At 44.8% G+C, this 24,954-nt stretch overlaps 2 protein-coding genes across 8 annotated transcripts in view; one reads left to right on the top strand and one right to left on the bottom strand.

Moving 5' to 3' along the window:
* Positions 1-6,803: 6,803 nt before the first annotated feature.
* Positions 6,804-9,179, bottom strand: OTUD1 (OTU deubiquitinase 1). Its single transcript, XM_084859055.1, has one exon. It carries the CDS (start codon positions 9,177-9,179, stop codon positions 7,893-7,895), a length of 1,287 nt encoding a protein of 428 aa, XP_084715181.1. The 3' UTR covers positions 6,804-7,892.
* A 121-nt stretch (positions 9,180-9,300) lies between these two features.
* C5H10orf67 (chromosome 5 C10orf67 homolog) overlaps positions 9,301-24,954 on the top strand; it is an 84,681-nt gene continuing 69,027 nt past the window's right edge. For 5 of the 7 annotated variants that reach the window (XR_014792422.1, XR_014792421.1, XR_014792420.1 and 2 more), the window contains exon 1: positions 9,301-9,842. Coding sequence is in view for 1 of the 7 variants with exons in the window: in XM_084859054.1 (XP_084715180.1) it covers positions 9,301-9,842 (542 nt within the window). In the remaining 6 variants the exon portion in view is untranslated. The remainder of the gene's footprint in view (positions 9,843-24,954) is intronic. The other 2 variants (XR_014792424.1, XR_014792425.1) reach the window with 2 other exon arrangements.

The following is a 24,954-nucleotide window of genomic DNA, read 5'->3' as shown; positions in this document are numbered from 1 at the left end:
ATATTCCCTTGCCCAGAAAAAATATTCCCTTTGCAGGCTCAGGCAACTACTCAGGGTTGGGGAGTAGGTGGCTGGGTCAGTGGGGTCAAAAGTATTCACCATAGATTTGAACAGCATTAATGTTTTTGTGGAGAGTAAAGAGCAGGTAGCCTGACTACCCCTGCAGCTCATTCCCCTTTCCATCCTGTTAGAAGAGGGTTAAATAATCCTATGTCCTCATCCTTCTCTCTCCCATTCTTTCTTGTTACTAGAGAGCTCTGGGGCTAATTCTCACTAGCCCTTGACTTGTGAACAACTGGCTATAGCTTTGACAGGAGCCTCACCCCCTAACCACACCCCCGGCACATCAAGGCTTCCTGGCAGAGGAGGAAGTACTTCCATCACTGCAGCAACAGGGCCACACCTCTCTGTCACCTCCCTCTTAGCTAGACTTGCCAATGAGTCTGCTGGGGCAGCAACTGGGATGCACTCAGGTGTCTGTTTTGTGAACCGCCCAGAGAGCTCAGCTATTGGTTGGTAGAGGATTGTAATCTATAAATCAGGGGTGGGTAACTTGTGGCCCTCCAGATGTTTTGGCCCACAACTCCCATAATCCTTCACCATTGGCTGTTAGCTAGGGCTGATGGGAGTTGTTGGCCAAAACATCTGGAGGGCCACAAGTTACCCACCCCTGATGTAAATAGACAGTTTTGCTGGGAGCTCATGGTGCCTCCTGTGTGAAGTCTGAATATAAGTCTTCTGCATTAGTGCTGTCAAATTCCCAGTTCTGGGAATTTTCTGCTACTCTGCATAGGCTTCTAAGTTGCATGGAATAGGATTTTAAGCAACAAAGCATGCACTCAAAGAAAGAAAAGGCAGAGACCCATTGCTGCGGTGCACAATACACATGTATCACAATCACATACCACTATGCAGTTCAAATCTTCCTTTTAAAAAACCCTGCCTGCGCCCCCAGTGAGCTGGTGACAGTCAGAATTTATAATACTGGGGTAGATGGGTAAGTAGCCTGGCATATTACGTCACCTTCCTATATAAGGGGATCCTGATTAGGAAGGGCACTTAACTCAGGAGTAGAGCACCCTTTGCATGGAGAAGGTCACAGGTTCGATCCCCAGCATCTTCAGGTAGGGCTGGGAAAGAATCCTGCCTAAAACCCTGGAGAGCCATTGCCAGTCAGTGTCAACAGTACTGTTCCTAACTCCCAACAGCTTTTCAGCATGCATCTGTCCATTTATTTACAGAGGTGGAATAAATGGAATTATTAAAAGTACTCTAAAGTACCCTGGGCCAATGAGGCATATAATAAATTCAACCAAATAAATAAATCATGTGTTAATTCTCTCTCTCTCTCTCTCTCTCTCTCTCTCTCTCTATATATATATATATATTCTTTTCCACCTGTATGTTGATTTCCATGCCACTATTTTAATGGGGTACTTCATACTTGATCAGTTGAAGACTGCAGCATAAACCAATGACTTGCACATGCGAATGAACCAGCAAAATGGATGGAATTTCCATTTCTCCTACAACGCTTTTCAGTGGATTCAGCTGCCAGTCATAGTGTATAGAACTCAAGGATTGTAGATGCATGTATAAAGTAGGCCTGCATGAAGCAGAGTGGTGGTGTACATGGGAACATGGGAAACAGCCTTATATGGAGTCAGACCATCAGTCCATCTAGGCCAGTATCGTCAACACTGACTGGCAGCAGCTCTCCAGGGTTTCAGGCAGGAATTTCTCCAACCCTACCTGGAGATGCCAGGGATTGAACCTGGGACCTTCTGCATGCTAAGCACATGCTCTACCCCTGACCTATAGTCCCTTCTGTTTGTTGTTTATTCGTTCAGTCGCTTCCGACTCTTCATGTCTTCATGGACCAGCCAAGGCCAGAGCTTCCTGTCAGCTGTCGCCGCCCCCAGCTCCCCCAAAGTCGAGTCCATCACCTCCAGAACATCATCCATCCACCTTGCCCTTGGTCGGCCCCTCTTCCTTTTGCCTTCCACTTTCCCTAGCATCAGCATCTTCTCCAGGATATCCTGTCTTCTCATTATGTGGCCAAAGTACTTCAGTTTTGCCTTTAATACCATTCCCTCAAGTGAGCAGTCTGGCTTTATTTCCTGGAGTAGGGACTGGTTTGATCTTCTTGCAGTCCAAGGCACTCTCAGAATTTTCTTCCAACACCACAGTTCAAAAGCATCTGCCTTCCTTCGCTCAGCCTTCCTTATGGTCCAGCTCTCGCAGCCATAGGTTACTATGGGGAACACCATTGCTTTAACTATGCACACCTTTGTTGTCATGAATTTGAACACATTTGCACACAGCCATTGTGGCACCAGGCTCTGTTCCTACCAGTTGTGGTGTAAATCTACAATCCACAATGACACTTCATTACTGAAATCATAATTTCTGCAGTCAAACAGGACTGGTCAGCTTTCGTACAGTGATGTCAATCAAAGACAGTTTACTCGAGAGAATTCTGCATGCTCAGTTACAAATGCTAAGTTCTGTGGCTCTCTCTCTACAGTATCAGTCCAGGATATATTGGACAAGGACTCTGAGGTTTATAACTGGGACATTCATTGGTGGGGAGTTTTTTTTTTGGGGGGGGGGGTTGCAGAAAAGCAGACCTGGAGTTTCTTATCTTGACACTTCTCTCTTACATCATGGCAAAACACCTGGTTTCATCATTGTTTTGGCAGAGGCACCACCTTTTCACTCATTGTTATGGTTTTAAAAAATCTGACTCCACCTCCATATTATATAAGGCGACTTTCGTTTTTAGGACAGCCCTTAATAGGATTCAGTTCAGGTGAACAGCCTGATGTCATGGCTTATCCCATTATTCATGACACTTTGTGCAAAGCTGTAAAGAACAAGACAGTTCCTTCTGCGATATATTAAAATAACGTATTATGATTTGTTACAACTGGAATTCTATTAAACTCAGTCCATGTTATTTTTTATATCCCAAACCACTTACCTGACCATGTTTACTGAATATGAAGTCCCATTGATTCCAGTGAGGCTTACTCCCAAGTAAGCATGTACAAGATTGCAGTCTCAGGAAAAGCTATGCACTGTAAGCCCCACTGACCACCATGCTCTATGAGCAGGGGGAACGGGGGAGGTGGGGAGGTAATCAGGACTGCAGCATGGGGGAAAGGGTTAATTTCCCCTCGTCCCACTCCTCCCCAGGCAATTACCATAAAATCTAGTTTAGTTCCAAGTGGTGGGAAAATGCAATATCCCATGAAAGGAAGTGCAATTTCTGCAATCTAAACTCATTATCTGTAAACGCCCTAAGGAACTTGTAATTGGTGAGGTTCCCAAAACAAGCTAGGGCAGGTTACTTCCAATGCTTTGGTTCACTGATGCGGGAGGGATGAGAGATGAAAGGTTGCTTGTTCAGTTCATAAGTGAGCCAACAAGATGGCTCTGTTGCTGCTACAAAAGATGTTGCTACCTTGACCTACTTCTAACGTAAGTTATACCTCGCTCTGCAGTTGTGATGTCCCAGTCATTCAAGATAAAGAGTCATAATTAGTGCATAATGTGGCATCTGTGTTTTGGTGGGATCATGAGGTTAAACGATTCTGCAGAGAGATTTTGCAACAATCTTTGTGTCAAATATTTTTAATATAATTCCATATATGTTGTAAAAGTTCAACAAAACAAAACAGAGCAAAACCATAAAGAGGAAAGGGAAAAAATGTACCTACCTACTTCTGAATATATCAGTTTCAATACATGTTGTTTTGTTGAAGTTTTACAATAAAAAATTAAATATAAAAAATAATTCCATGTATGTTTACACTAACAGCCCCCTCTGTAATTTGGGCTTAAGACAGCACATTAGGGGGCAAAATAATGTGCACTTATCCCAACACCTGTTGTTGTTGTTCAGTCGTGTCTGACTCTTCGTGACCCCATGGACCATGGCACGTCAGGCCCTGTAGGGCTAGAAAAAAAGTCAGTGTTTGGTGATTTGCCCATTGCTGCACAAAAATAGCAGTTACTCTACTCAGTTTTCTATTCCCTGCAAGGATGTCTGGTGCCTAAGCAGAGGAAGAAGAGACAGCAGTTACTACAGCTGGGTGCTTCAATAATACCTCCACACCACTTTCAAGTGGTGAAAGGCCTGGCAGTGTGGCATAAATTATTTTGGCTCTGAGATGGTAAAATCAAGTAGCACCCCTCACTCCGATAAATACATGTTAGACTACAGTCCCATACATGCTTATTCAGGAGTAAGTCTCATTCAACAGACTGGGACAAACTTTGAATAAGCCAGCATAGGAGCAGGCTGCACATAGCTAAAAATTTTTCCAGACTTTAAAGTTGTCCAAACTGTTGCCTAAGGCAGCTCCTCATTCTGCTTACTGATATGGCTGGCTCTGAGTAGTCAAATGTTTGTACAAGACAGCCAAGTTCTGGAAAAACTGGAAATCAGCACATCAGGAAAAGTGATAGTTTATATGACTTCTTTGCTATGGTGCTTTTTGGCATTCCCACACTGGGCTTTCACATAAAAATGGTAACATTCAAAACTTATCTGGTAAAAGCAGGATATTAAGACTTTGCCATTGCAAAAATAGCACAGGAATCATCCTTTAGCGTATCCTTCAAAAGCTAGCAATACTTACCTGTATTACCTACTAGAATGTTATTATTGTGTTGTACTTGGAAGATGACCATTTTGGGTGAGTTGGTGGGTCACAAGTTGCCACAGTCTCCTGACTTAAGTGCATTAAGTCCTTAAAACCAACAATGAGGAAACAGTTTAGGATGTCGATGTTTCTGAAAGTGGTGTGGCCATTTTTCATTCTTGTGCCAAGACAAATGGAGATTGCTTTGAAAAGGACTGTCACACAATTAAAGAAATCTTGGTTGATTGTGTGCCTTTTAATTAATTGAGCAATCGTATAGCTACTAGACACTGTCTAGAGGGCTATAGGATTTTTTGGTTTCTGGGAACTGAGGTTGGAGCCAGGGCCCCAAACACGGTTCCCAGAAACCACACTCCCCGCCCCCTCATAGCTGGCATGGTTCTCTCCACACTCAGAAAGGGAGCACAGAGATGGGGGAAAGGGGGCAGTCCCAGGGGCAGGGAGACGACAGAGACCACGGAAGCTGTGTTATGCAGCTTCCTATGTGCCATGCAGGCTCCTTCCCTCCCCCTCCCCAAAGCTGCAGCTAGAAAGGCCAAATCAGCCATCTAGCCAAATATGTAGGGTGGCTGGAGCATGGAGGCAAGGATAGCCTCCGTGCTGCAGCCACCCTGCACTGGATACTCAGCCTTTAATTTCAGAGGCTGCGGACTATCTCAATAGATTGCACCTTAAACCTTCATATAAATAGTTCTGAAAAAAGCATACTGTTTTTAGATTATGTGTATCAGCAGGCAACCTCTTAGAAAAGGCATTCCCAAAGGAACATCTCTCTTCTAATATGCCTTTAAATTTTTAGTGCCTTTGATCAACTTGCACAGAACACTTGAAATTGTGTGAATTATTTTCCCAGAATAATTTGCTTAATTTATTATAGATGTGATTATTTTTAAGGATCTAGACATTTAAAGAAAATATAAGGGACTGTTCACATTAACAGGCTCAGGACAGTCAAAGAGTACACAACTGTCAGTTAATGCATTCATTGCAGTATGCAGTGACCACTAGCATAGACAGCTTTAAAGAAAGATTGAAATTAATGGAAGAAAAGTTATGAATAGCTACTAATTGCAGCGTAACTTTTAAATGCAACCTCCATCATGGCAGCAATAAACCCGCAATTCCTAGGTACCAGGGGCAAACAGGGGATGGCTATCTTGAACATTTCCGATATCCCAGGGTCATCTGGGCCGGCCACAGAATGTTAGACTAGATGGAGCCTTATTTTAATATAGGTAATTCTTTTATCTCCTCAATATTAGTAGTACTGGGTATTAATACCACATCTACTGTGTCCAGTTGTAAGTGTTGCTTACCAACTGATTATATATGATCAAGGATTAAACTTTAATACTCTAAAATGGGCCTCAGTTCCAGATGAACATGATCATTGTTTATATGTACTGCAACTCTAAGGAAAGCAACACATGAACAAAGGAAGACAAAAATGAACTATAGCAAGGGACAATGGTATAGACAAAGCTTGAACTGGCATTTACCATTATAGATAGTATAAGAGCACGAAAATGTACAACCAGCTCAGAGGCAGAGAGAAATGGGAGCCTGAGAGGAATCTTCTCTCAATGGCACATTCTTCAGACTAGAGCAATATTTAAGCAAGGGTTCATAAAAGATCAGCCCGGGATTCTTGTTCAATGCTAGCCTTAGTCCTAAAATCTGTAGAGGAGTGCTTCTGAATGAGCTCAGTGAGGGGTAACAAGAACTACTGCCAGCACCCAAGTCTTACTTAGATATAGTGTCTTCCAAGCAGGCTTGAGCCTTGACACTTCACCTTACAAATTAACCACAAATTTTGGTCTTTCACCTCGGCCCCCTTTGTATCAAGGAAGCTAGAGAGCAGGACCAGGCTGCCCCATGAAGAGAAGCCTAACGTGAGCATCCATCACCCCTTCCCAGTCATCTGCCCCTTCTCCTAGCACTGTCATCACCAGATGGCCATGATCTTTCTGCCTAACCTTCCCCAGAAGCAACCCTAGTGACAAGGGGAGGGATCAAGCTTCACTCAGAGGCGAGGGCAATCAACAACCCCAATTTTAAAAGGTCACATTTTTGGACACCCCCCCCCCCATGGTTAGCAAATGTTACTCTGTTACATAACAAGTACAAATGTAATTCCAAGCAAAACTATACATTTATTCCAGAATAGCTAAGAATATTCCTATTATACAAATACAGTATAAATTCAAAAGTCACAAAATAAAAAGTACAAACTCCATTACTTAATAAATATATCTAGCCATTTCAATTTAATTGGAAATTAAAGAGAGTAGCTTTTACCTTGAAAACCTTGAAAGTTTGACCCAGCAAACCATACAAACTTAGTATAAATACATTTTTACATAATACCAGAGTAAGCCCATTATTAGCTGTTAGAAAACATTTAAAGAATAAAATGTGATAAAATAAACCTGCTGGTGCACTGTCAGAAGGCAGGCAGGCAGCATGTGTATCCATAAAAAGAACAAGACCACAAATCAAGGCTATTCTTAAGGAGCAATTTCATGTCTTTAGCATTCTAAACCAGATTTGTTTTTTTGTAGATGAATACCAAAAAGAAAGAGATGGCACCAACCAGGTAATAAAATGAAAAGCCAGCTTGCTCTACACAAAAACTGAATGCAGAAGAGTCACAATTACTCTCTGTACCGTTCTTGAAAAAGCGGTGCGCCACCTGTCTGAAGAAATCCTGCTTGGTAGAATGGTCAATTCATCTTAAAAGTTGCCAGTTCAAAGTTAACTGTATACTTTAAAATTATTTTTTAAAAGCAGCTGATACTTGCTTTCATCTAAGAAAGAAGAAGAAAATCAGTGGGCTAGCACACTTTTTCAACTGATAGAATGTTGGTGTTTATGTTTCAAATGCCAACGTATAATAACTGTTAGGTCACAAGCTGTATTAGCACAAAAACCCGGTAAATCTCTTACTAACTTATTTTGCCAATAAGAGACTAAGATACTTTTTTTTTTAAATTGTGCACAAAAAAAACCTTATAGAAAAGAGTGTATTGGAAATAGAACGAACATATACAAAAGAAAATAGTAAATAACCAGGATCTCATGGTATATACAAGCGCTCATTACAAATCTCAGTCTAGTTTTGTTCCCCTTGAGTTCTTGCTCAGCCAAGGGCGCAACTACTGGATGGAGAAATGGAGAACAATTAAGGCACCATGAAAGTGGGCAGCAGAGGCAGCGCCCATCTCAGGAGCAAGCATTCTGCTCAATGTACATCTTCGACAACGATACAGCCATGGATTTGGCCAGCTCCTCGTCCCTCCTGCGCTGCACCTGAGTCTGCCTGCACCACTCCTCATACTCCGGATTGGGGCACTGGCGATCCAGCACGGCATCATAATGCCCATTGCTAAGCCAGCTCAGCCAGATGCTGCGCCGGCTCGGGTCCTCGGGGCCCAGGTAGTGGGCCATGGTGGCGACGGTGGGGCTCTCGGGCCTGCCCCCGGTGGTGAGGTGAATGTTGATGTTCAGCATTTGTCCCATGGCCAGCAGCTCCGGGTAGCCCGCCCAGGCGCCATCCTGGGCGGCGTTGATGAGGAATTCGCCGACGTCGCCCTCGATGATGGGGCTGAAGTGGTCCAGGTGGTCGGCGATGTAGTGCACCGTCTGCTCGCGGAGCTCCCCGTGCAGCCGCTGGTCTCCGTTGACGGCCTTGCAGACGGCCCGGTACAAGCAGTTGCCGTCGGGTATGATATGGAAGCGGAAGCGGCCCTTGTGCCGCAGATACTTGTCCTGCTTCTCCACCTCGGCCAGGTACAACGCCAGCTTCTCGCTGCGCTCCGTCGGTCGGGCCTGGCAGGGGCTCTCTTCCTCGGCCGCCTCCAACTCAGCCTCCCTGCGGCAACCGGAATAGTTCAAGCCGCCAGCGGCGGGCTGAGGCTCAAGGGCAACGCCTGGGTAGCTGCTGGCTGCGGCCGCCGCCGCTTGCAAGGCCTGGCAGTGCTCGCTGAAGCGGAGGCCGCGGTTGCTGGGCTCCTGCTGCAAGCCAGGTTGGGCGGCGGCGTCTCCCCCGCCGTTCTCCAGCAGCAGCCACGGGTGGGTGTGCGGCGCCGGAGAGGGGCCTAGCTCCCCGGCCACGGCGACTGTCTCCGGGCGCGGCACCAGCCGGATGGGCACGACCCTTTCCAGCGGCCTGCGGCGGATCATCTGCGCGCCGGAGCCGTAGCATGGCGACGACTGCTGCTGGTGCGGCTGCTTCCTCTGGACCGGCCCGGCCGGGGGCAGCAGCTCCAGGCAAGAGAAGGCGGGCATGGCCGTGGTTGCTCCCGCTCCTACTGCGCTCGAGGTCCCTCCGCCGCTGCCTCCTCCTCCCGTGTCGTTCTCGACTCCTGCCGGGCTTTGTCCCGCGGGCTCCGGGGAAGGGGAAACTTTGAAGACGACGCCTGGGCCGCTCGCTGCTCCGCTGGTCCCCGCTGCTGCTGCCGCCGCCGCCGCCGCCGGGTAATGAGTGACGATGGTGCTGTAGAGCTGCATCCTCGGCCCTTTATAGGCTGCCGTGGCGGTAGCAGCAGCCCGGGGAAGGCCGCAGGGGCCGGGCCAGGGAGCGACCACGGGGGCTGCCGCCGCCCCTCCTCACAGTAGGCAGCCAGAAAGGATGAGGCGCCCGAGTAAAAATAAACACGAGCATCACCCTCTCGGCCTCCTCGTCGTTGTCCTGCCGCCGCCGCCGCCGCCGCCGCCCCCCTGCTCCTCGCGGCGGCCAGGACTAAGCCGAGGCAGCCCCTCCTCCGCACGGGCCTTCGCTCTCTCCGCCTCCCTTTCCTTCAGGCCGCGCCGAAGCGTGAATTCCTGCTGCGCCACAGCTCTGGGCGGTTCCCTCCTCCCTGGCCTAGGCCTCGGCCCAGACCTTCCTGGAAGGTACCGGGGGAGGGGGGAGGCCGGGCCTTGTTTACTTCCCTCCCTTCAGCACGCTGGAAGACACACGTCGTCAAGGCGGGAGGGGAGGCGCGGCTTGGCTCCGGCTGAGCGCACCGGAGCCGCTTCCCGCCCGCCACAGGGGACGACTCACAAAGGCTTCCAGCGCAGGCTCGCCCCTTCCACGCTCTGTGCCTGCCCGTCCGTTAGTCCCCCGGCTGCTCAGGAGGACGCCGCCAACAACAAAAGCGTTAAGGTGGCCGTATTCAGTGGGGCAGCTAGGTAATTTTAGACCCGGGACCCACTTATCTTAAAGGGGGAAGGGGCGGCGAGGCGCGTTATAGCCATGTGTATATTTCACGGCGGAGGGCGCAATCTTGTATCTGTCCGAACGAGCGTAGGATTGTGCCCTAACATTCGTCTTCTCCCCTCCCATCCAGCGCCATTCTATGCTTTGCAATTGTTTCTACATTCCTGATATGTTAGAACAAGAAAACTGTTTGCCCACCCCGATTTAAAACAACAACGTAGCAATTTTGCATTTTAAGGTCACCTAAATCATAGCACCATTATGACTACAGGAATAAAATGGAGTTTGCTTCTACTGCTCTGATCCCCCGATGCACCTGCCTTATTGGTCCATTAAGGGGGGGAGTACCCCCCCCAAACCACAGTAAATGCCTTTTTATTAGGACTGACAGAAATGTCACAAAGTACTAGTGAGCAAGCTTTCGAGTCCTCCGAGACGCTTTTTCAGGTTGGATGATAAGCAAAATAAAAAGGGAGGGGATACAGAAGCAGAGCTAGATATTTATTTAATACACATTGTTATGTGTGTGCCTGTTTCGTCTTTATGTATATGCACTTTGGAAATGCTGATTGGCTGCAGTTTCTCAGTGTACTTACTATGTACACATAATAAAATGTACATATGCACAACCTCCACATGCAATGGTATACATAGGCTTTCCCCCAATACCCATGTAGGAAAAATGAGAACAAAGCAATCCTGAGGCATCCTCCTCCTCAAGCTGCTTTGCATATTCCTTGTATTAAACCCATGTCTGACTTTACCAACATGATGAAATTATGTAACAATGTAACATAGGGCTCAGTCTTTGTTGAAACTAGAACCAAGCTAGCTGTGATACACAGATGTGCCTTTCCCCTGCCTTCTTTCCTCGTTTTTAAAATTAAAAGACTACTCTGGAGTCTCTGAGTTTGGGCGGAGAAAGCGGGGACTGGCTTAACCCTTCTCGGTCAGGCCTTTTTTCCGGGCAAATCACATTCCCACCCTAGAACATCCTCCTTCTCCACAGGATAAAAGATAGGAGCACCCATACACAGGCACACTGGAAATATAGACACAACTTGTATTTCACATCTACAGCCAGGGCCAGAAATATTGGAGCGAGGATAACTGTTTTGGCAGTTGGCCTCTGTTCACTACCACATTGAAGTTGAAAGGAAACACACCCAGGTGGGAGTGAAGTCAGGACTTTCAGCTGTAATTCAAGGGGTTTGACAAAAGTGGGGCACTAACCATTCAGGAAGGACAGTCAGTGGCATACACATACACCCATCGTTGGTGGCTCATAAGTAATGGAACGAATGGCTGACAAGCAGCTGCATGGCCAGATGTGGCCTGTTTCCTGGGTACCCCATGACCAATCAAGCAGATAAAAGGCCTGGAGGTGGTTTTGAGTGTTACATTTGCATTTGGTAGCTGTTCACTGGAACCCCCAACTTGAGGTCCAAAGAGGTGTCCATGCGCGTGAAGGAGGCCATCATTAGGCTGAGGAAACAAACCCATCAGAGAGATAGCAAAAACAGTGGGAGTGGTCAATACAACACTTTGGAACATCCTGAAAAGAAGGAATTAACTGGCAAGCTCAGCAACAGCAAAAGGCTTGGAAGACCACAGAAGACAACTAAAGTGGATGACCACAGAATTCTGCTCATGGTGAAGAGGAACCCTTTCACAACATGTAGCCAGGTCAAGAACGCTCTTGTGGAGGTAGGCATGTCATTGTCAACATCTACAGTCAAGAGACGGCTTTATGAATGTAAATACAGAGGCTTCACAGCAAGGTGCAAACCACTGGTAATGCTCAAGAACAGAAAGGCCAGATTAGCCTTTGCCAGCAATCACCTAAAAAGCCTGCCCAGTTCTGGAATAAGATTCTCTGGACTGATGAGGCCAAGATTACCTTGTACCAGAATGATGGGAAGAGAAAAGTATGGAGAAGGAGAGGAACAGCTCATGATCCAAAGCATACCACATCATGTATCAAACATGGTGGAGGCAGTGTTATGGCATGGGCATGTATGGCAGCCAATGGAACCGGGTCACTGGTGTTTATTGATGACCTGACTGCTGATCAAAGCAGCAGGATGAATTCTGAAGTGTATAGGGCTATACTTTCTGCTCACATTCAGCCGAATGCTGCCAAACTGATAGGACGCCACTTCATATTGCAGATGGATAATGACCCAAAACATACAGCAAAAGCTACCCAAGAGTTTCTCAAGGCAAAGAAGTGGGATGCTCTTCGATGGCCAACTCAGTCACCTGATCTCAACCCAATAGAGCATACTTTTCCCTTACTGAAGACAAGACTGAAGGTGGAAAGTCCCACAAACAAGCAGCAGCTGAAGGCAGCTGCAGTAAAGGCCTGGCAAAGCATCTCGAGGGAGGGAACTCAGCATTTGGTCATGTCCATGGGTTCCAGACTTCAGGCAGTCATTGCAAAGGATTTTCATCCAGGTATTAAAGGCAATCCTTAAGTTTGAAATGATGTTGGTTTGTTCCATTACTTACGAGCCATCAACGATGGGTGTGTGTGTATGCCACTGGCTGTACTTCCTGAATGGTTAGTGCACCACTTTTATCAAACCCCTTGAATTACAGCTGAAAGTCCTGACTTCGCTCCCATCTGGGTGTGTTTCAACTTCAATGTGGTGGTGTACAGAGGCCAACAGCCAAAACAGTTATCCTTCCTCCATTATTTCTGGCCCTGTCTGTATTTTGGGCCTAAGGTTGCAATCCTATGCACCCCTACCTGGGAGTAAGTTCCACTAGATTTATTTCTGAGTAGACATCTATATATTTACAGGCAAGCCTGTGGATGTCTACCCTGAACTTCCCCATCCCAAGTTGGCAGAGGTCTCTCCCAGCGCTGCCAGTTAAATAAATAGATAGAAAAAGCACACAGATACCTAATCCAGCCCATCCATACATTCATGAATAGCCAATGATGCTAAAAACATAAGACAGTACCCAACATTATAGTACTTGAAGACAGTAATAAACCTACGAAGGACACTTGCCAGTTTGGCCACCAAATCAAAGTTTTATCTCCTATCTGTCCTTGTTGAAGAATCAACTGTTTCAGTGATAACACTGGAATGAAGATGACGTGAATACTTACGTTGTCCTTATTAATGATTCATAGTTGGCTTAACTGTTTCTGTGTTGATCATGACTCAGGTTACAGATTTTAACACACTAGTATATTAATAGACATCTATTTAAGTCTCCTGGCCAAAAACTGGTGCTATATGTAGTACAATCTCATTCTGTTGTGACATAAACCAGTGAACCAATTATTAACAGAAAGATCAATTGTTGACACAAAACATTTTAATCCTATTAAGGTACTTCCAGTTCACAGGGTCCTAGTGCTAACAGAAGGCATTATGCAGCTATTCAATCTTTTCTTCCTTAACAGATTTTGTGCAGTGAGAAAAAAGACAGAAAAAGTGGTGGGAAAACATGGGAGGATTACAAGTGGATGACAACGTTTTCTGGACCCCCTATAAAATTCCATGGATGAAGCAGGCTGATGGCACATTAAAAGCCTCATTTGGAAGCACTCTTAGGACACAATCCTATTGTGATCATCATAAGTCTCTGAACATGGAGGCTTACAGTCATCCTATGCAGGGCAGGAGGAGGAGCAGCAGAAGTGATCTTCGCCGCCCCATCCTCCCGCCCTGCATTTTCAGTAGATGGGCTTTTTTGCCCATCTAGCAAAAGCGTCTTGGAGGGGGAGCGAAGGAGGCTGGAGAGGCCTTAGATTAACTCATATCCTGGCCTCTCCAGTCTCCTCCCATCTCCACCTACCAAAACACACCCTTCTCCCTCTCTCCAAGGTTGCGTTCCCAACTTTGGAGAGGCAGCCAGAGCAGTTCATTCAGTGCTGGCTGGGAGGAGGAAGGGGAAGGGATTGGAGCTCCAATTCCCAGCTCCGAGGTTGGTGCGCTGTCTCCGACCTCGGATCTGAGAATCTGAACTATCCCTTAGTTGCTGAAATAAAATCAGATACTGACATGAATACATTTTAATTGAAAGACAAATCAAATGAGTTGTAAAATCAGGAAAGAGACTGAAGGGCATAAAAACTACAATAGCTTGTCCCGTATCATCTCACAAATCTGAAATCCCAGTATTATCCTAGAGTACAGATTGATCTATATAATCTGAAATGCATCCTCTCTTTTCCTCTCCCATCTTTCACAGATAAATCCTAGGCATTTTTATTCAGAAGTAGGTCCCACAGAGATCAATGGGATTCCCAAAAAAGTATGCACAGGATCCCACCCTCAATTTCTGAAGGTCCCCAGTCCTTAGAGTCTTAGGCTGCAATCCTATACCCACTTACCTGGGAATAAGCCTCACTGAACTCAATGGAATCTACTTCTGAGTAGGCACACATAAGATTGCACTGTGATATGCTTACTGCCTGGACAATCAAACATAATGTCTAGCAAGTAACTGGATTTAGAATTAAAAACATAAGAGGGGTAATTCTTTAATGATTGCAACCATACTCTGACTTTGCTTTCATTAAATAAAAAAAAAGTTCAGTCTCCTACCACTTAAAAGATGTGAGCCTGGATGTTCAAGATGATGCTGCCCTATAGCAGGGGTGGGCAGACTTCAGACTTGCAGGATCTACTTTGTTTTTTACTAGAACCTCAAGATCCACTAAGCAGAGCTTGGCACAAACTACAAATACTTAGAATTAAAGAATTCTGAGGCCAGAAAGTTGTTTTGAATACCAAAACTGAATAGATTTTCCAAACCTTCCACACAAAAATCCACTCCTAGTTACCCCAAAGCTTTCTTTATTTCAGTGGCAGCATTAGTGTGGGATGGGGGTGGTCATTTTTTGCTGCTATTGTTAAAAAATTGGGTGTCAGAAGTAGAAGCCCTTGTTGATCTACTGCAAATCACCCAGAGATCTCCCAGTAGATCCAGATCTACCTTCTGCCCATCCTGCCCTAAAGGAACCAACACTATCTCTCTAAACATGCTTTGCCATCTTAACAACTTTGCATTGGCGAGGAGATGGCAGCGTACGGTACACAGCAGGGTCAACACTGCTGGCTCCCTCTCCCTGGTTTCACAGACTCAGAATGCTCCAAGCATGGCACAGCTGGGCAGAGGGAGTTGCTGCGGAGGGAGAGCCTAACAGCTTTGGGTGCCATTGAAGTCAGTCTGGCTGTTACCTTCTTCTCAGACACCCTGGCTTTGCAGTGCTCTGACCCCAATGGCCAAGGAGAGGGAGGTGCTGAGAAAGCGTGGGAACGAGGGGAATGTTGGGAGACTGTGGGCATCACGTAGCCACATTACTTGCATGTACTCCTGTCCTCCATTTCCATCACATGCCAGCTGTAGCAGGACAGAGATGGAAAAAGAGCATGACAGAAGTGGAGAGCTGGCTTTTTGTTTTTGTAAATGATTATCTCACAAGGTTATTGTGAGGCTGAATGATCTGGCTGTAATTCACTCCTCTCAGAAGTGTTATATAACTGGTTAATAATAAATACGTTGTATTTCTTACTTTTCATTTGCATTTCAGTTGATTTTCTTTTAAGTAATAAAAAATTATTTGCCAGCCCCTTTCTTTACAAATCTAGATAATTCCAGTTAAATTCTCATATATCCGTGAATATAAATACAATAAAATATAAATACGCAATTTGCAACATTTCAAATAAACATACCTTTTGAAGAATGTGGACTAAAATGCCAAAAATTAAGAAAAGTTTCCCAGTTCTGAACAAATGTACTATGTTTCTGTCTGCCTTCTCTAACACTTATATAGTTAGTAGGTTTTGCCATAATGGCATATTCATTTGCTTTATACTCCCATATATATCTTATATTCTGTCCAGAAAAAAAGGAAAAGACAAACACTGGCCAGACAACACAAATAATCAGAGGATATGTGAATCTCTGTCTTTGCATATGCTCCACTTGTCCTTATTTTCTGGTACTTATCCCTAGTATGCCATTTCCCTTCCATCTCATCACCCTTCTTGACTGCTGATCCATAGAATAAATGTTGCTGAATATGTATGAGTTTCAGCTGTTCTATAAATAAGTACAAACAGACCCTTAAAAATGATACACAGAGTCAGGAAACCCTACTGAGTGGGGTGATCTGGGGTGGGGAAGTGGGGATCCTCCAAAATTGGGCAGATGGATGTTCCGAAACCAGAGCCCTTCCTTTTGTAGAAGGCAAATCCTGGATCCAACCCATAGTCCTTATACTGAAAAGTGCAATGCATTTTGCTTGAAGACAACTTGCTTCAGGGATATATAGGCACCTCTAAGAAGTATAGGGGCACATCTACCAAGACAACAGAGGCAAAAAATGTTGGGCTTTTCACTATTTTATATGTTGTTGTTCAGTCGTTAAGTCATGTCCGACTCTTTGTGACCCCATTCACTATAGCACGCCAGGCATTCCTGTCCTCCGCTCTCTCCCAGAGTGTGCTCAAGTTCATATTCATTGCATCGGTGATGCTATCTAGCTATCTCATCCTCTGCTGTCCCCTTCTCCTTTTGCCTTCAATTTTTCCCAGCATCAGGGTCTTTTCCAGTGACTTTTCTCTTCGCATTAGGTGGCCAAAATATTTGAGCTTCAGCTTCAGTATCTGTCCTTCCAATGAGCAGTCAGGGTTGATTTCCTTTAGGATGGACTGATTTGACCTCCTTGCAGTCTAGGGGACTCGTAAGAGTCTTCTCCAGCACCACAGTTCAAACACATCAATTCTTCAGCGCTCAGCCTCCCTTATAATCCAGCTCTCACAGCCATACATTACTACTGGGAAAACCATAGCTTTGATTAGACGGACCTTTGTCGGCAAGGTGATGTCTCTGCTTTTTACTATGCTGTCTAGGTTGGCCATAGCTTTCCTCCCAAGGAGCAAGCGTCTTTTAATTTCATGGCTACAGTCACCGTCTGCGGTGATCTTGGAGCCCAAGAAAATAAAATCTGTCACTGGTTCCATTTCTTCCCCTTCTATATGCCAGGAAGTGATGGGGCGAGATGCCATGATCTTAATTTTTTTAATGTTGAGTTTCAAACCAGCTTTTGCACTCTCCACTTTCACCGTCAACAAGAGGCTCTTTAGATCCTCTTTGCTTTCTGCCATTAGGGTGGTATCGTCTGCGTATCTGAGGTTGTTGATAATTCTCCCGGCAATCTTAATTCCGACCTGTGATTTATCCAACCCGGTGTTTCTCATGATGTACTCTGCATTTAAGTTAAATAAGCAGGGCGACAATATGCAGCCTTGTCGTACTCCTTTCCCAATTTTGAACCAATCGGTTGTTCCATGTCAAGTTCTTACTGTTGCTTCTTGACCCTTGTACAGGTTTCTCAGGAGATAGGTAAGGTGGTCTGGTACTCCCATCTCTTTAAGAATTTGCCACAGTTTGTTGTGATCCGCACAATCAAAGGCTTTAGCATAGTCAATGAAGCAGAAATGGACGTTTTTCTGGAATTCTCTTGCTTTCTCCATGATGCAGCGAACGTTGGCGATTTGATCTCTAGTTCCTCTGCCTCTTTGAAACCCAGCTTGTACTTCTGGTAGTTCTCGGTTCACACACTGCTGAAGCCGAGCTTGTAGGATTTTGAGCATCACCTTGCTGGCATGTGAAATGAGCGCAATTGAGCGGTAGTTTGAACACTCTTTGGCATTGCACTTCTTTGGAATTGGAATGTCAACTGACCTTTTCCAGTCTTGTGGCCACTGTTGAGTGTTCCAAATCTTTTGGCATATTGAGTGCAGCACTTTAACAGCATCATATTTTAGGATCTTAAATAGCTCAGCTGGAATCCTGTCATCTCCGCTAGCTTTGTTGTTAGTAATGCTTCCTAAGGCCCACTTGACTTTACTGTCTAGGATGTCCGGCTCAAGTTCAGTGACCGCACTATCGTGGCTATCAGGGACATTAAAATCTTTCCTGTATAGTTCTTCTGTGTATTCTTTCCACCTCTTCTTAATCTCATCTGCTTCTGTTAGGTCCCTGCCTTTTTTGTCCTTTATCATGCCCGTTTGCACAAACGTTCCCTTGAGATCTCCGATTTTCCAGAAAAGATCTCTAGTCTTTCCCATTCTATTGTTTTCCTTTATTTCTTTGCATTGTTCATTAAAGAAGGCCTCCTTGTCTCTCCTTGCTATTCTCTGGAACTCTGCATTCAGTTGGATATATCTTCCCCTTTCTCCCTTGCTTTTTGCGTTCCTTCTTTCCTCAGCTACTTGTAAAGCCTCATCAGACAGCCACTTTGCTTTCTTGCATTTCTTTTTCTTTTGGATGGATTTAGTTGCTGCCTCCTGAACAATGTTACAGACCTCCGTCCATAGTTCCTCAGGCACTCTGTCTATCAGGTCTAATCCCTTAACTCTATTCCTCACCTCCACTGTATATTCATCAGGGATATGATTTAGGTCATACCTGAATGGTTTAGTGGTTTTCCCTACGTTCCTCAATTTAAGCCAAAATTTTGCAAGAAGTAGCTCATGATCTGAGCCACAGTCAGCTCCAGGTCTTGTTTTTACTGGCTGTATAGAGCTTCTCCATCTTTGGCTGCAAAGTACATAATCATTCTGATTTCGATATTGACCATCTGGTGATGTCCATGTATAGAGTCACCTCTTGTGCTGTTGGAAAAGAGTGTTTGCTATGATCAGCGTGTTCTCTTAGCAAAACTTTATTAGCCTTTGTCCTGCTTCATTTTGTACACCAAGGCCATGCTTGCCTGTTATCCCGGTGATTTCTTGACTTCCTACTTTAGCATTCCAATCCCCTATGATGAAGAGGACATCTTTTTTTGGTGTGAGTTCTAGAAGGTGTTGTAGGTCTTCATAGAACCGATCAACTTCAGCTTCTTCGGCCTCAGTGGTTGGGGCATAGACTTGAATTACTGTGATGTTGAATGGTTTGCCTTGGATTCGTACTGAGATCATTCTATCATTATTGAGATTGTACCCCAGTACTGCTTTTCCCACCCTTTTGTTGACTATGAGTGCTACTCCATTTCTTCTAAGGGATTCTTGCCCACAGTAGTAGATATAATGGTCACCTGAATTAAATTCGCCCATGCTTGTCCATTTTAGTTCGCTGATTCCCAAGATGTCGATGTTCAATCTTGCCATCTCATGCTTGACCACCTCCAGCTTACCTTGATTCATTGATCTGACATTCCAGGTTCCTAAACAATATTGTTCTTTACAGCATCGGATTTTCTTTTCACCACCAGGCACATCGACAGCTGAGTGTCCTTTCGGCTTTGGCCCAGCCACTTCTCTCTTTCTGGCACTACTTGGAAATACCCTCTGCTCCTCCCCAGTAGTATATTGGACACCTTCCGACCTGAGGGGCTCATCTTCCGGCGTCATCTCTTTTAGCCTTGTGATACGTTCCATGGGGTTTTCTTGGCAAGAATACTGGAGTGGGTTGCCATTTCCTTCTCCAGTGGACCACATTTTGTCAGAACTCTCCGCCATGACCTGTCCGTCTTGGGTGGTCCTGCACGGCATAGCTTATGGCTTCACTGAGTTACGCAAGCCTCTTCGCCACAACAAGGCAGTGATATGATAAAGATGTATTTTTACTACCATTCTGAGGCCTTCTTTTGGGTTTTGGTACTGCTTTCCTCCCCCTTTTACACTTAGCAGTTTACTAATACACCAGAATCCAATGCTGGACAGGCATTTGCAGAATAAATTAATATGGTGTACAACAGGTGAAGAATAGCGGAAGCAGGTGTGTTGTATTCAGGCAGTATACTGCCATTCAGGCAGTAGTTTTGGGAGCGAGACTAGAGATGCTGTAAGTATACAAGGGTGACCCTATTTTTACCTGTGAAATATTAGAAGGTATGTCGGATTTATATGTTGTTGTACAGAAGAAATGGGAACTTAACCTGGTTGCTCCTTCCACCCAGCTTAAAAAGAAAGTCTTATGGCACCTTAAAGACAAATATTTTTCCATGGCTAAAGTTTTGTGGACTAGCACCCGTGTCATCAGATGCCTGTAGTGCATCTGATGAAGTGGGCTCCAGTCCACAAAAGCTTATGCCACTATAAATATGCTAAGGTTGGATCCACAGTCATACTTGGAATATAGCCACTGAAATCAATGGGATGTAAGGCACTCAACAGTAACTTAAATTCGATTTATTTCAGTGGGTTAAGTATAACTAAGTCTGGATCCAACCCTAAGTCTGTAAAACTACCTCAATATCCTTTTACACTGCAATCCTATGTGAGTTTACTCAGAAGTAAGTGAGTCTACTCACTCTTAAGCCCCACTGAGTTCAATAAGGCTTACTCCCAGATACCTCTGTATAGGATTGCATCCTTAGTTGTTTTTGCTGCAACAGGCTACCCTGGATACCGCTCTGGACATCTCATTTAGGATAGAAGTAGTCCAGAAGGATTAGACTTCTTCTCACCCCCTGAATATATAAATGCTACATAATTTGGATGTATGGTTTTGTTGTTGTTTCCTTACTACATAATTTTAGTAGATTGCTTAGAAAGAATTAATATGTGTTAACCAAATATATGAATAAATTATTTTAAAACATCTAGATGGTTTCATTTCCTAGCATTATCAATCTCAGCTTCAAAAGGAATACTTCCACTAAGTCATGCAATTGAAGACGCAGTAGTTCTAACACATCAGTAGGAATTTCAGCAGAAGATGAACTTTGGAGTTAGGTTTTTTGGTGACTAAAGCTGCAATCCTATACATACTTACCTGGGCGTAAATCCCATTGAACCTCATGGGATTTACTTCCCAGTAGGCATTGATAAGATTGCACTGTAAATGTTTTTGAGCAAAGGTAGATGGTGAACCAAAGGAAGATTGTGAAATTTGTAGCACTTTTTAAAATTGCTCGTATTTGTAGCCTGAAAAAAGGCCATGAGTTTCTGTATAATCTTTTAAATTTGGGAAGCATTAATACATTTGTCACATCTAAGGAATTCAAATTAGTACTTGATGTCACTTCACTGAAAACGTACCATGACATTATGTTCTCCCTTGGATATCAATCGGAATGATTCAGTGTAAAAGTAATGCTCAACATTCCATTGTCTCCTAGCAACTGGCTTGGCTTCTCTGGGAAAGCCATTCTCTCAGAATGAGTGACAATGACGTCACAGTGCATCAGGGGAACTGGAGGCAGCGTTGCCTGTCTTTTAAAGTGGCAGGCTGGCTCTGCCTTCTTATGCTCCAAGCAGCATTAAAAATGGGAAGTGCTCAAAAGTAATTCCTTTGGGGTTTGTACACCTTCTGTAACATTAAACGAAGAGTGCCTATGCGTCACTGTCACAGGTGACAGCACACATACCTCCCACACAAACTTCCCTTCAATATTACAGAAGCTCAAAAACAGGAGGTGTAGAGGGACTACCTGCCCTACTTTACAGAGGACAGTCCTCTAATTGAGGGGTTGTCAGAGGATTGCCCTCTATTGGAAGGTGTCCTCCCTTTGAAGGGCCCTCCAAGTCCAGTTTAAAGATAAACTTAGGAAGGGAGAGCAGGGGCGCTGAAGTTGCACCTAGAGAGCAGACTGAGCAGGCACGCAGGTCACCTGGTCACTGTCTTCTCTGCTTCGGCATGATGTATTGCATTTCTACTTAAAATTACTTCTAAATGTGCATGTATGCATATAAATTAGGATATGCAAATGTGATGCAAATCTGTGTCCTCATTTTTGGTGATGCATTTCCTCTTTTTTGGAGGTGTGCATGTGGCCATCCTAGGCGCAACTTCCATGTGGTTCCTGTTCCTTGGAATAAAACTGTCTGCGTTTCTGACCTCATCTCCAATTGCTAGACAATAGCATAGATAATCGAATGAATGCCTTCCTTTGTAAAGGATGAAGTATGAGAGCCACTGAGGTTCCATGCAGGTATGAGCCAATTTTGGTTGCTGAGGTGAAAAATCCAAAGCAGGCAACTTCTCCATGGTTAAAAGTACAATAAGCAATTCGCTTATTATATGTTGCCCAAGATCTGATACCCCGAGGCTTTACACTGCCCTAATCCTAAGGCTGGCTGTGGTTCAGTGACTGCAGTGCCAGATCGAACTAGTACTTGCTAGCAGAAAGAAAGGTCTTGTACAAAAGGTTGCTTCTTTTACAGTGCAGCCAGAGTATGTTAAAAATAGGAAGCAGAAAATGTAGTCAGTTGCGTTTAAAAAAAAAAAAGTATGATACTACAGTTGATTGAACTGTAAATTTTATTTTTATGGTTTTACAGTTATAAAAATCTGTGGTCTTGACAATAGCATTACTGACTGACTCAGAAAGAACCCTACTACACGCTGCCAAAATAGCAGTCAGGAAGAGACGCAATGACTGCTATGCCAGTGAAATGTCACCACGTGGGCTTGCCAGACATTCTTCATGGCACTGCAACTACACTATGCATATCTTTAGAATCAGAGTGCCAGTAAGTGATGCAAGCACATACTCAGTGGGGATTGTCAGTAAAGTAAAATGTGGCCTTTAAAAAAAGTTGCACACTTTTGATGTCTAAAGCAAAAGTAACTTAGGCGGGATGTTCAGCATCATTTAAGAGTAATAAGGAGAGTGCAGAGATCATGATGGATTGTCATAAGCTTTCACATCTTCCATTTATGTGCAACAAAATGCTGATGCTGCAGTTAGAGAAGGGCAGGGCCAGCCCTACCATTAGACTAACTTGAGGCGACAGATGCTGGAGGATGGGAGCATCGGCCAGGTGTTGGAAGATAGAGCAGTGTGTGTGCCACGTAACCTGCCCTGCACCTTTTAAGCTAGCCTATAGCCCTCAGATGCAGTAGAGGATACTGTCCCATTGCCAGTGTTGAAGTAAGAGTCAACGGCCAATCTAGCTGGGTTTTGTACACAGAATGGGAGGAGGAAGCCATCCTGTCCTTCGCCGTGGGCAGCAAAATGTCTTGGGCCAGCCCTGCAGAAGGGCTACAGCGAAGATAAAGTAATCTTTAAAAAGCTACTTTTCTCATGCATGCTAGCTTCTCCCCACCCACTGCCACCTAACATATGCAAAATGTCTTCTCTGCTGCAGTCAAGGAAAGAAAGTACATTATATGTGCAGACACAGCCTATGGCTCTGCTAATCAAGAAAAAAATGTCTCCCACAATTAAATGTTTCTGCTGGCACAGAAATTGCCATTTACTTGGCACATTTCAGGGAGCATTCAGATTATATGGGATGCAAACCACAACTGGGCAAACAGTGCTGGCAAAACATTCCATGGAAGCTCACTGGGTGACTTTGGGCCAGTCACACACTCTCAGCCCAACCTACCTCACAGGGTTGTTGTTGTGAGGATAAAATGGAGAGGAGGAGAATAATGTAAGCTGCCTTGGGTTCCTTGCAAGAGGAATAAAGGCAGGATATAAATGCAATAATAAATAATAATAAATAAAAATTCATATCCAGTGACCTCAGTCCCAGTGCTACACTAAGAACTACTTTAACTATGACTTTGTCAGTGGAATACGGAACGTTTGCAAGGAAAGAAGGAGAAATACTTTGCTTTGCCTACTCCCCTGTTGAATGATGGTTTATGCTAGCCTTCCTCAGCTGGCTGTCTTCCAGATGTGTTGGACTGCAAATCCCATCATTCCTAGACAACATAGCAATGGGAGTTGTGGTCCAAAACATCTGGAGGGCACCAGGTTGGGGAAAACTGAGCTAGAGCATTAGGTATTGCAAGTGGGACTTGAAACAAAACGTCACAGTGCATCTGTTCAGGGTTCCAACCAAACAGCCATGCTCTCTTTCAGGATAGCCCATTCCATTTCCCCACCTCCAGTTTTCCCAACAGTCAGTCAGCATTCCATGCCCATTGAGCATGAGCGGCCTGCTGTCTTTAGGCTATTTGGGGGAGGTCTCCCCTTTATTATTTTTTCTAAAGATGTTGTGTACTTCTGCAAACCGTGAGATACTCTGACAGTACCTTCATCTTGTGCATGGATGGTGTGGTTTGGCTACCTAAGGAGCTCTACTGAGAGAATTGAGTTCATTACTAGTATATGTGATGATGGATATGTAAGTGGCAGTTCAAGGATGTGTGCTGTTTCTAAGTAACAAGAACAACAATAGCTAAAGTCATAATTAAATATGAAGTAAATTATTCTTTAGTAGGAAACAGTTCTAAGCTATCACTAATTGTGTAACCTTGCAAACACACTCCATCCCATCATCCCATCCACCACCTAGATCATCCTCAATTTATCACACATCTGTTGTTCCTCCTGCCCTGTCAGGCTCTTGCTGGCAGGGCTTAGGGTGGATAGAAGGATACAAGAATGGAGTGTTCACTAGCAGGCATCAGTCCAATAAGGCTGCACCCTAAGAGTGCAATTCTTCACATCAGAAATAAGCCCCTCTCAGACTTACTACCAGGTAAGTGGGTATAGGATTGCAGCTAGGCTGGCAATTCTATACCCACATGCCTGGGAGTAAGCCTCATTGAACTGAGGTGAGCAGACCAGGCTTGCGGAATCTACTGTGTTTTTCATGAGAACCTTGAGATCTACCAACCAGAGCCAGGTGCAAAATAGTGGCTCTGGCAGACGGACATGCACTAAGAATTAAGCAACATAAGGTGTCTCTGAGCAGGTGCTCGGCCCAGGAATTTGTGATCAGTAACCAGGACTAAGGTCATATGTCCTTTCACACACAAATCCACTCCTGGTCCCCCCCACTCCCCATCTTACTCATTCTTTTTCAACAACCTAATTTATGGGAGAAAAGCATTTCGGTTGTTGCTATTACTAAATAATTGGGAGTCAGAAATCCTTGCAGATCTACTGCCAGTCACCCAGAGATCTACCAATGGATGCTGATGTACCTTCTGCCCAGACCTGCCAGTGAACTCAATGGAGCTTACTTCTGAATAGGCATGTATAGGATTGCACTGTTGAACTTCTATTGGGAGGGGCAATACTGCAATGGTAAGCACGGGTTTTGCATGCCAAAGGCCCCTGGTTCAATTCCTGGCATCAGGTAGCATTCTGGGAAAGGTCTCTGCTGGAGATGTGAATGCTGTTGCTGTCAGAGCTAAACA

This window comes from Heloderma suspectum, chromosome 5, assembly GCF_057233095.1.
Source record: "Heloderma suspectum isolate Gila_16-S chromosome 5, 16-S_ref, whole genome shotgun sequence".
Taxonomy (NCBI): domain Eukaryota; kingdom Metazoa; phylum Chordata; class Lepidosauria; order Squamata; family Helodermatidae; genus Heloderma; species Heloderma suspectum.
The sequence above is the reverse complement of the archived record's forward strand: the minus strand, read 5'-3'. Positions and strand labels throughout refer to the sequence as shown.